A 12,227-nucleotide genomic window follows, 5' to 3' on the forward strand; every position below is an offset into this window, starting at 1 on the left:
AACTCGTTAACTTGAGAGGCGTAAATCGTATTTTTACGAGTCACGATTGCAGTCGATTAATTACATCTTTGCATTGCATCGCAGTGCATATCATAATAGGGACGTCGATGGATCGCGGAGTTATCAGGAGTTGCTGGAGGAATGGTGCTTTTGGAGATCATGTCGCCATGATGGAAAGCTAACTTCTGATTATATTTTATCCAGGCAAGCCCTGGTGCATAACCCCTACTTTTCTGCACTTTAAATTATATTTGTGCATTAAGTTTTAAGGAGTTGAATGAAACCCACTTGCATATATATATATCTTTATCCTATGAGTCTTACTAGTATGATAGGATCGTGTAGATTGCTATGCTACAGGACTCCGGTAAAAGTCGAGTGATTGCCTGTCACTCGCGAGAGATAGGAAATATATTACTGTATTATTATCACTTGAAAAATATAAATGGTGGAAAGAAAAATGGTGACCGGATAGGGATATGGTTTGGGTATTGGTGGGTGTAAGGGGTTGTGTCCTGCGGCCAACGGGGCATGGCTTGGTTACACTGTTTTTCCTGTCTATGTCGGTTAAGAACCGGCCATTGCATAAGACGCTAGGCAAGTCATAGACTTATTATCCTGAGCACATACTTTGGTATGGGCGCTTGGAAGACTTGTTACTCTCTTGTCATGGGTTCTGGCTCTTTTCGGACCGACTGTTAGGGTGGGTTTTGGGTTAGGAGGTCCTTGCACCGCACTGAGTCCGGGACTCAGGGGTGGGGGCTTGGAGTCCCAGTTTGGACGGGGACTTGGACCCCGTGACAGGAGGGTAGTGGGTTGGTCCTGCTTGTGCCTAGGGTACAAGCGAGGCGTGTGTTTTCGGGGTACCCAGCTGGAGGCATTGATTTGCGAATCGCCGGGCAATTCGTTACGGCTTGTCTAAACTCTAGCACCGTAGTAAGAACTGGAAGATGAAAGATGGCAAAAGGAAATCTGATTGCTTACCACCTGCTTGAAAGTAGAATAGGTGCTTATATAGAATGGTTAGATAATGAACTAATGCACTGCTAATAAAAATCGAATATAAGGACGCACTTTTAGTAATGCTCCCTGTAGATGCAATAAACCCACAAGCCAGATAGCCTTGCATATTCTTGGAGTCTTTTCTTTCCTCTTGTCGGGTAAGTCTTGCTGAGTACAATTGAGTACTCAGGGTTTTATTTCCCCCTGTTGCAGGTAATAGGCGGAGGCTAGAGCTGACCTTTGTGTGTGGATTCCTCCTGGTGGGCTCAGAGAGGATTTCCTTTACGCTACGATCATAGTTTTTATTTATAACTCTCACTAAATGTTTTCTAAATAAAAGTTTTATAATCTATTGTCATAATTTATATATCAATGCTTCATCATGTCATGACTAGATATCTATTTCCGCTGTAATTCTGATAACATGTTTATATTCTGCTGTTAATTTAAATTGTTCATAACTCTGATAATATGATTACATTCTGCTGTTATAACAATACATATTATTCTCTGATGTTGTATTAAAAGTGATGTAAGAAATGGTTTAAGAATGTTGTCAGCTTTATTCTCTCATTTGTGATCCTGATGGAAAATGTGGATTTTCGGGTTCTCCCTTGGGGTGTGCCCGACGGAACTACGTAATTTGGTGTCCTCCCTTGAGTACTTAGTGTCTAATGGAAGATGAGTACTCCTAGGAGGCATTGGATTAGGCGGTTTTGCCACAGCATTAGACCTAGTGATGTGGTGAGTAGCAAGCGAAAATATATTTGAAAACACTTTGATAAATACTTAGTGCTCAAATGTTTGGCAAACCATTTTTGAGTTAGCATGCTTGCTTGTGAAGATGAGAGAAAAGCACTAGATAGTGTTGTTTGCACTTATCAGAGTGCTCCGGTGTGTCCCTGGAGTGCTCACCATAGTGCTCCCACAGTGTACTGACGTGGGCATAGTTTCAGTGTGCACACCTTAATATCCGGTGTGCACCGGAGTCATCTTGGAGAAGGCCTAATGGACCCACTTGCACATGGAGAAGGCCCGCGAGCTCTATGAAGTTATCTGGTCGATAGCTTAGCCCATATGAGGGCATCCTCGCGAGAGGCTCAAATGAGGATTAGAGGGAAGCATGGGGTTCTCGATACCTTGGTAAAAATTGAGAGTCATCAATGGGAGTTTGCATTTTCTACCCTTAAGCTTCTGCATTTATATTGTGTACTTAAGTTGTGTGCTTTATATTCCTAGTCTAACTTGCTACATTAGTGATAGGATTGGAACCTATGTTGCATAACTCTTTTACGGTAGAGATAGAAACACATTAGAGGTCGTGTTTAGTACTAAGTTGCCTAATTCAAAACCCCTCCCCCGTCTTAGGTATCATGGTTCCTTCAATTTGGAATTTAATTTAAGAATTTTTCAATGATCTCAGATGTTGACATGGTCTACACCACATTTTAGTTAGACCTTTGTAGTTGTCAAGTTTTTTTATTTAAGTAGTTTAGTTTTTGAAATTCATTTTTAAAAATTTCAAAAGACCACAATTGTTAACATAGTCAATACCCAATTTACTGGTTGATGTGATCTTCAACTTTGTAGTTGACAAGTTTTTTATTCAATTCGTTTAGAGTATATCAAACATATGTTTTAATTTATCATATTCTTATATTCAAATTTTTGAAATTTTTAAACAATCTCAGATGGAGACTGTAGTGCTTCACAAGATCTAAAACTTTGTAATCGAAACCTTTTTTATTTAAGATTATTTAGCGGTCAAAATATTTAATTCAAGATTACAAAATGCTAATACAAAATAGTAACATCCTATACTCACTCACAAGCTAGTGAGCATGCAGTGCCGTGGGTGGAGACATGTCGCATGAGGCTAAAGATCATGGATTTGACTCTTTGGATACACGTGATTTATAGAGATGAGCGGCTAAATACTTGCACTCTGTGAACATACGTAATACTTAGAGTAACTCCAGCAGAGCCCCTACTTGAGTCCTCATCCTATTTATGAGGGTGCCTCTAGAGCCCTCAAATTTGAGAGGAGCCTCAAATCCCCCTCCCACCCCTCATTCCTAGGGGTCCTAGGCCAAGCCCTCAAATCATTGTTTCTAGTTGTTTCCCACGTTTCCTTTCCTCGTTCGTGCGTCGCCCGTTTCCCCATCCGTGCACCACCCCGCTTTCGGCTTCCCCGTTCGCGTGCGTGTCACATCTGGCCCAGTTTGGAGTTTGGTTCAGAGTGGCCCATGTGCATGTTAATGAGATATTATGGGGAGTTTAGTCCCACCTTGATTATTTAGGGTGGGTTAGACCAACATATAAGGCTTCTATAATTCATCCCACCATCCCTAGGTTAATCCTTTTACACGAAGCGAGGACGAAAGCGTAAGTGAGATGGTGGAAGGTGTGGTTCGCTCAGTGTCCAGAGTGGATCTAAGTCGTTTAGACTCTGGGGTGTTACAGTGCGACGCGTGGACATGCGTTACAGTGAGGGAGAGGTCGCACCTCGAGCAAGAAAATAACACGGCAGCTCTAGTGACCACCCCTCCCCGGCTCCTTCCTCTCCCAGTGACTTTCCCCGTGTCGCCTCTCCCCGCTAGAGCCGCTCACTCCTTAGCTGCGCCACTCTCATCCGAAGCCCGTTTGGACTCTGGGGTCGCACCTCGAGCAAGAAAACAACACAGACCACCCCTCCCCAGCTCCTTCCTCTCCTAGTGACTTTCCCCGTGTCGCCTCTCCCCGCTAGAGCCCCTCGCTCCCTAGCTGCGCCACTCTCATCCGGAGCCATGGCTATGCCCCTCCGCATTGGAGCCCTTCCTAATGGCTGCACCCCCAGCATAGCCGTGTTCATCAATGGAGAGAAGATAAAGAAAGAATGAAGATATTGTTTTGAGAGCTACTGCTGGAGTATATCCCAGAAAATAGAGCCTTCAAAAGTAGGGGGCCTATTTTGTGGGTTATTGCTAGGCTTCTCTAAATAAATGTATTATCAAGACGTATTTCAGGTTAGAGTTAATGAAATTACTAATGCTCCGGATACTAGTGTATTTTTTTCTATAAATTAGTCAAAGTTAGAGGAATTTGATTTGGGGTAAAAATAAAATGTTTGAAGTATTTTGTAACATTTAGCGACGAGCATGGAACACCGCATATCCAGTTCTAGATGATCGATCTGAATGCTGTGTCATGACTTAAACTTAAATTATATATACAAAAAAAACAAGCCCAGTAATGGCGGACAAAAAGAAAAATGGTAACAGAAAGCAATATGATACAACCGTTCATGAGCATTCCAATCCTGGATAGCAGTGTCTCTCATCCTTAGTCTACTCTCTTCGTCCTTATAAAAAGTGTCATAGTTATTTTTCAAGAACTGGAACACTGTCGACTTGAACAAATATAATACTATATTTTATAATAAATTATTAAATATATTTTATAATAAATTTATTCAGAGATACAAATGATGATCATATTTTCTATAAATTTAATCAAATTTAAGAAAGTTTGACGTATGGGACGGAAGGGTTAGCTTATAGAAAAGGAGAAAAAATGTGTCTTTCTGTGTCACTGTAATTTTTTTGTTTGATAAAACTGTCACTCTGCAATTGACTGTTCTTTCTCTTACCTCTAAATCAATTCGTTCTATCTTTTTGTCTTTATGATTAGGAAACGGCTGTCTAATTGACAAAGTGAAGATCTTTAAAACTGATCGACCGTATAAAATCCAACACACAGCAGCTTCGATGACGAAAGCGATCACATCAGCTCGAAACTCAAGGTACGACGACTCGACGAGACGCTGAAAAAAGAGGCAGCTGTCCGGACCATGACGCACGCAAGGACGTCTAGATAGCCCGGACAGAGAAAAGGAAAAGAAAGAGCACGAGCTCGTTTTGTATATAAATATGTATATCCACATACAACTATTACATGCAGCAAACTTCTCCTCAGTCACAACTCACGACAGAAACAGTAATACTGTCAGTAGAGCTCTGCACTAGGCCAAGAACTCGAACCACAAAAATGTCAGAGGCAGAGGCCGTGCGTGTGATCGGCCTATGGCCGAGCCCGTTCGTGATCCGCGTCCTCATCGCGCTGAAGCTGAAGGGCGTCAAGTACGAGCTCGTGGAGGAGGTGGTGGGCAAGAAGAGCGAGCTGCTGCTCAGGTCGAACCCGGTGCACAAGAAGATCCCCGTCCTGCTCCACCACGGCAAGCCCATCTCCGAGTCTCTCATCATCGTCCAGTACATCGACGAGGTCTGGTCCTCCGACGCGCCGGCCTTCCTCCACGCCGACCCTTACACCCGTGCGGTCCAGCGGTTCTGGGCACAGTACGTCGATGACAAGGTAAAGCAAAACTAGCTAGTCGATCCAGCTCTTTCTCTGAGCAATTCTAATCAGTTTTCAGTGGCAATTTTTAATGATGGTGTCAGAGCGAGACTAATCATGCTCTTCCTGGCTGGTTGACACTCACGCAGCTCCCTTCGGCGATCCGCATACTCAAGGGAACGGATGACGGGGGCAAGGACCAAGCGGCGGAGCAGCTGTGCGCCGCCCTGCAGCTCTTGGAGGAGGCTTTCGTGAAGCTCAGCCAGGGGAAGCACTACTTCGGCGGCGACAGCGTCGGGTACCTGGACATCGCTCTGGTGTCGTATGTCGGCTGGGTGAAGGCGGTGGAGAAGATCGCCGGGGTTACTCTCCTGGACAAGGCGAAGGTTCCGAACCTGGTGGCGTGGGCCGATCGGCTCTGCACCCACCCGGCCGTGGTGGACGCGATCCCTGACGCGGACAAGTTCGTTGAGTTCAGCGTCACCTATGGGTCGTTCTCAAAGCCTACCATCAATGGTCCCAAGTGAGCAAACGGGTCTGCTTCGTGATTTTCACTGCGCGTGTGCTAGTGGTGTCACTGTCAATAAGATGTAGTTTGTGTCCTTCCACTGGAAAGAAAGCTTTCTTTGGCTGTGTTGGTTTCGCTTAAATTTGCTTTATGCTCACCGTATTGTTTCTTCGCTGAAAAGTACTGCTGAAAGGAAAATCAACGCATTCACAGGCTCAGTATTCTTCGGTACAAAACTTACTGAACTCGTCCATTACAGTCGGTTTCACATATAAAGTCAAATTCAAGAAACGGAGGTGCTAGCGCCCGGATATCTGGTCCGGCGCCCGTGCAGCCTACCCTGTCCGCTGATTTTTCCTGCCCCACACGTGCACCCCGCCCAGTCTTAGCTCCCGCATGTCCGGAAGACTCGCCTCGCACTCGTAGCCCGCCATATCTATCCCAATTCGAAGCCATTCGCCCCACTCCACACACGCACCCTGCCCCCATCGTGGCCCCACCGCCGGTCTGAGCACGCCCCGTCTGCAGGACACTGGCGCGTTGCGCGCCCCGTCCGTCGGCCCCCAGCTCGCCGTGCCCCATTCCCCGGTGTCCCTGCCAAGCCACCACATTCCTCATGACCCCCCGACTCTCCGAACAACGTGAAAGATGTGCAACGTGATACGTATGCAATAGATAAAACATCTAGAACATGCACTTGCAACATATGTATGAAATATATACAATATCCATATAAAACACTTGCAACTTACAACATGAAAACACTTACTGCAACATAAGACTCAAACAACTAAAACATTTGGAACATATTGTTACAACATATGTGTGAAACGCATGCAACATCCAGATTAGAACATTTACAATATACGTTTGGAACAGATGAAATATTTTGAACAAACCTCTAAAACACTTCCAGCATGCCTCTGAAATACTTGCAACATGTGCAACATTCCTGGTACTTTTGCAGCATCCATATGAATATATTGCAACATACCTCAAAAACGTCTGAAACACTTAAAACATACGCTTGCAACATGCGCTTTCATCGCAACATCTCCTTGCTGAGGTTGCGCAATGCAGTAGCCATGGCGTCGACAGCGGCCACGACCTTCTGGTGGGAAACGGCAACGTCGGTAGCACCTCGGCAACACCTAGCAGCACCTCGGCACACATGGGGCACGGGGCACGATGCGCAGCAGTAGTGGCGCGGCGTGCAGCGAGCTGGAGCGGGCGTGGTGGGGGATGGAGCACGGTGCTGGATGGAGGAGCTGCGCGGCGTGAGATGGGGTGCGTGGCAGGGAAGACGACAGCCGTGAGTGAATGACACAGCAGCACGTGATTGGTGAGAGCGATGGGGAGATATTTTTGAGAGAGATGAAGGGACGCAGAGAGTAAGCAGGTCTATTGGGCTGGTACATGTCGGGAACCAAATACTGGGGTACCCAAAGAGGAGGAGCTAATAACCATCAAACGTTGATGCTTCCGAATAGACAAGAACGCAACTATACTTCTTTCCCAATGATCGAAGGTTGGCTCCACCTCGTCCGACCCCTGAGAGCTGGCTCCGCCTCGCCCGACCCCCGAGGGCTGGACTCCGCCTCTTCTGACGCCTGGGGGCAGACTCTGCCTCGCCCGATGTCCGAGGGTAGACTCCGCCTCACCCGACGACTGAGGGCTGGCTCCGCCTCGCCCGACGTCCGTGGGCAGACTCCGCCTCGCCCGATGTCCGAGGGCAGGCTTCGCCTCGCCCGACGACTGAGGGCTGGCTCCGTCTCGCCCGACGTCTAGGGGCTGGCTCCGCCTCGCCCGATGTCCGAGGGCTGGCTCCGCATCGCCCGACGTCCAGGGACTAGCTTCGCCTCACCCGACGTCTCAGGGCTAGGCAGACTTTGCCTTGCCTGACATCTTAGGGCTCACTCCGCCTCGCCCGATGTCTGTGCGCTGCTCCTTCATAACTACGCGCGCAGATAAGGCGGGGTGCTCAAGTCAACTGCAATACCGAGGACCATAACCTGCACGCCTGTAGGACAGTACCATCAGGATATGACTAGACGGGCGCTTTAAGCCCTTCCAGGCATGTCAGAGCCCAAACAGTATTGTGAACGCCGATATTTGTCCTACTGTGTTATGGGCGCCGACATTTGCCCTCGGACACGAATCCTGATGGAAACATACGACAACCACTACGGTCCAAGAGGAAACTCATGTCATCTATAGTAATGAACGTGGGGCCTCTACACCGTCTGCTCCCCATAGGGTCGTGGCTCGGCACCCTAGAGTGTCGCGCCGTCCACCAGGGCAGGATGGGACATGACCACTTGCTGAATGAAGCCAGAGCACGGCCCTATCAGGATCAACGAACGTACTATCCCTGGCACCGTCTGCCGTGTCAGCGGGGCTGGCTCAGAGGAAAAGGAAGACCCGGCACCTTTTAAGGACCTTCTTGGCCCCTGGCTCTTCTTCTTTTCTCCCATTTTGTAATCCCTGCTCCCCCCTTGATCTATAAAACGGGAGGCAGGGCACCCCACTAAAGGGACGGATCGATTCCACACACCACGCACCACATAACACACAGCTGAGCAGCAACCAAGCTCTCGGTATTCTTTCAACCTTTCCATTAGAGACTTGGGACCTGTCCCTCTCTCGCCCATTTGTACCCCTACTATGAACCTTTCAGTGCGAATAACACGAGAAGCAACTACTAATTGGACGTAGGGACATTTTGTCCGAACCAGTATAAACCTTGTGTCTTTTTAGCACACCATCCGGACCTAACGCGTAATAATACAAATTTGCTGGTTAGTGTTTACTCGAAAGACCGACAGTTGGCGCGCCAGGTAGGGGACCTTTGCGCGTTCTGACATTAACATTAGGGCACGGATGGCTAGCCACGATGTCAACTGGGTCCTAGGCGCACACATGCACTTCGGGGACCAGACTTCATCATCACGGTGGGAGGAGAGTTGGCGTTGGCTCACGCCGCCATCCAACCTCTCCCCTCCATCGGCCTCAACTATGAGAGGCTTGAGCGCCAGCTCAGTGTCTCCATAGGACCCTAGCCGTCCAGGGAGGACCAGCGTCGCCTCACCTTTTCCGACGCCAACGACATGGCGTGGCTAGCCGGAGGAGAACCTCTCTCTCTGGAACACCATATACGGAGCGCCCTGACAGTGATTCTGTTCGGTCTCCGCAACGTCGCGACGACCGTTAGCCACCTTGTGGCACAACACATGGTCTCACCTCCTGCAGACAGCGAGTTCGTAGGGGTGATCGAACGCATCATGGAATCCCTCCATGACCTCCTGGCAGAGGAGCCGGGTCGCCCTCTAGCTCTAACTCTAGTAGGGGGCCATCACCCCTCTCGAGAATGCTTCATGACGGGAACCCCCGAGGGACACGTCAAAAGCATCTCCGAGGAGGAGGCTACCCCAGCGGATAACCTCAGCGACGAGGCCGAAGGGGAGACAGCAGCCCCACCTCACGTGGGGGTGGAGCAGCTGAAAGCCCGACATCGGGAGATCGAGGAAACGTGGCTCTAGCTTTTGCAGGAATGCCCGGAGCTCGATCGGGAGATCGAACGTCGTGGAGACGGTGGGTGCGCCTATGCCATGGCCCGCGATGTAAACCGAAGGATCATCGCCGATGATGAAGCCCTCCCTTGCTTCGCCCGGGTTAGCTAGAACATCACTGCTGCGATGGCCTTGCTCCATGGCCTTCTAGAGGCCACAACGCCCGAGGATCGTCGGGCCCACCATGAGATTCGCACGCTGCTCAACGTATGGTGGTGCAGCAGGTAGAGAGTTCGTTGTCTCAGCGATGCGAACTCGACGCCAACCAACACACACCCTCCGGGCATCCCAGCAAGGACACATCGGTCCACCAGGCACCATAGGGCAGTAGGCGGCACGCCGTGGTCCCGGTGCATCAGCGTCTCTGCCGTAACCCCAACGCACATAGCACTCTTGATGCTCGTAGGCGTATCCACGGCGATCCAAGAGAGGGAGCCAGCCATGGCTATCATCCTCGTTGTGGCAGACGCAACGACAGCGGCAAAGACTGAATTCCGAGCCCCTGTCTACCGGGCCCTCAGGCCTTCGCCCGGCACATCCTCAACGCTGCCTTCCCGCCAAGGTACTAGCCACCGACCAACATCCCGAAGTACTCTAGGGAAACAAACCATGGACTATGTCTCAAAGACTATCGGCTTGCCTGCCAAGCGGGTGGCACGGATAATGATGACTTTATTATCCACAACCTTCCACTGTTCTTGGCCGATTCGGCACGAGCGTGGTTGGAACACCTGACATCCAACAGAATCTAGAGTTGGGCGGACCTAAAGGAGACCTTTGTGGTGAACTTCCAGGGCACATACAAGCGCCCTAGGAACCCATGGGACCTCAAAAACTGCCGACAGAAGGCTGGTGAAACCCTCTGTGGGTACATCCGACGCTTCTCCCGATAGTGCAATGAGCTACCTAATGTCGTCGATGCCGACGTTATAGGGGCTTTCCTATCTAGGACTACCTATGAGTCTTTGGTTCATAAGCTGGGGCGCAGGGGCCCGCGAACCACCAAGGAACTCCTAGACATCGCCACCAACCACGCCTCAGGAGAAGAAGTGGTCGGAGCGATCTTCGATCATCTCGATGGCAAGGCAAGGTGGGACAAAGGCGCCAGCGAAGGCGCCTCCAATTGTTCTGCCAAAAGGAAGAACAAGAAGCAACAGCACGAGGACTCGCTCATGGCCGCTGCTGACCACAAGGGTGGTCGGAAGCCCATGGAGGGCACTCCAAACCATTTTGAAAAATTACTCAAGGGGCCATGCCCAAACCATGCTTTCTAGGTCAAGCATCTGTACAAGGACTACAGCCTCATGTGGCGGTTCTTATCCAGAGGCTCCAACAAAGGGGAGCATTAAAAGGACCCTGCCCCCACCGCGGACGATGTCGAGGAGTAGGACGACGGCTTTCTGACACCAGATGGGTGCCTCATGTTCTTCGGAGGATCAACGGCCTACAACTCTAGACGCCATCAGAAGGTCGCACGTCGCGAGGTCTATATAACCAAACTGGCCACGCCTACCTTTCTCCGGTGGTCAGAGTCTACCATAACCTTTGATCAGACCAACCACCTAGAGCGCATCCCGCATCCAAGCAGATATCCGCTCATGGTTGACCTGATCATCGGCACGAAGCGGCTCACCAAAATACTGATGGATGGAGCCTGTGGCCTCAACATCATGTATGCTAAGATGCTCGACAAAATGGGCATCGATCGAACACGCGTCCGCCCAACCTGAGCACCTTTCCACGGCATCGTGCCCAGAAAGCAGGCTATGCCAATTGGGCAGATCGATCTGCCCGTTACCTTCGGGGATCCGTTCAATTATAGGATGGAAACCCTCACCTTCGAGGTGGTCGGCTTCCCCGGAACCTTCCACGCCATCCTGGGACGTCCATGCTACGCGAAGTTCATGGCCATTCCCAACTATACATACCTCAAGCTAAAAATACCAGGCCCCGACGGGGTCATCACCATCAGCACCTCCTTCCAGCGCGCCTATGAGTGCGAGGTCGAGTGCTGTGGTCATGCCGTAGCAATCGTCACCTTTGGAGAGCTCGTCGCCATCAAGGAGGAGGTCACCGAAGAAGCACCTAACACCAAGAAGTCGACCGGGTCGTTTGAGCCTGCAGAAGGCTCTAAAGAAGTCCTCATAGACCCCAAAAGCACCGAGGGTAAAACAGTGCGCATTGGTACCATGCTTTCCTCCTAATAGGAAGGTGCGCTCGTCGGCTTCCTCCGCGCTAACAGAGACATCTTCGCATGGAAACCCTCGGACATGCTAGGCATCCCGAGGGAAGTCGCCGAGCACACCTTGAAGATCCGCCCAGGCTCCAAACCAGTGAAACAACGCCTGCACCGCTTCGACGAGGGGAAGTGTAGGACCATCGGCGAAGAGATAGCAAAACTTTCGGCGGCCGGATTCATCAAGGAAGTATACCACCTAGAGTGGTTAGCCAATCCCATTCTTGTATGAAAGAAGAGTGGGAAATGGAGGATGTGTGTTGACTATACGGGTCTCAACAAGGCGTGCCTAAAGGATCTGTTTCCTTTACCGCGCATAGACAAATAGTCAACTCTACCTCGGGGTGCAAAACCCTCTACTTCCTTGATGCATACTCTGGGTACCATCAAATCTCGATAAAAGAGTCCGACCAGATTGTGACATCTTTCATCACCCCCTTCAGATCGTTCTGCTATGTCTCAATGTTGTTCGGTCTGAAGAATGCTGGGGCTACATACCAGCGTTGTATGCTCAAATGTTTCGGGGACCTTATCGGGTGGACCGTTGAGGCCTACGTTGACGACATTGTGGTCAAGTCTA

The 12,227-nt window shown here is 49.8% G+C and overlaps 2 protein-coding genes across 2 annotated transcripts; both read left to right on the forward strand.

The window, feature by feature from the left end:
• The first annotated feature begins 4,945 nt into the window (after window positions 1-4,945).
• Window positions 4,946-5,968, forward strand: LOC136541510 (glutathione S-transferase U17-like). Its single transcript, XM_066533436.1, has 2 exons — window positions 4,946-5,352; window positions 5,484-5,968. Exons 1-2 carry the CDS (start codon window positions 5,029-5,031, stop codon window positions 5,859-5,861), a joined length of 702 nt encoding a protein of 233 aa, XP_066389533.1. The 5' UTR covers window positions 4,946-5,028; the 3' UTR covers window positions 5,862-5,968.
• A 5,209-nt stretch (window positions 5,969-11,177) lies between these two features.
• Window positions 11,178-11,615, forward strand: LOC136463264 (uncharacterized). The gene has a single exon (XM_066462277.1). The coding sequence runs from the start codon at window positions 11,178-11,180 to the stop codon at window positions 11,613-11,615; it is 438 nt and encodes a 145-aa protein (XP_066318374.1).
• Window positions 11,616-12,227: the final 612 nt, after the last annotated feature.

The sequence above is a fragment of the Miscanthus floridulus genome, chromosome 1, assembly GCF_019320115.1.
Source record: "Miscanthus floridulus cultivar M001 chromosome 1, ASM1932011v1, whole genome shotgun sequence".
Classification (NCBI taxonomy): Eukaryota; Viridiplantae; Streptophyta; class Magnoliopsida; order Poales; family Poaceae; genus Miscanthus; species Miscanthus floridulus.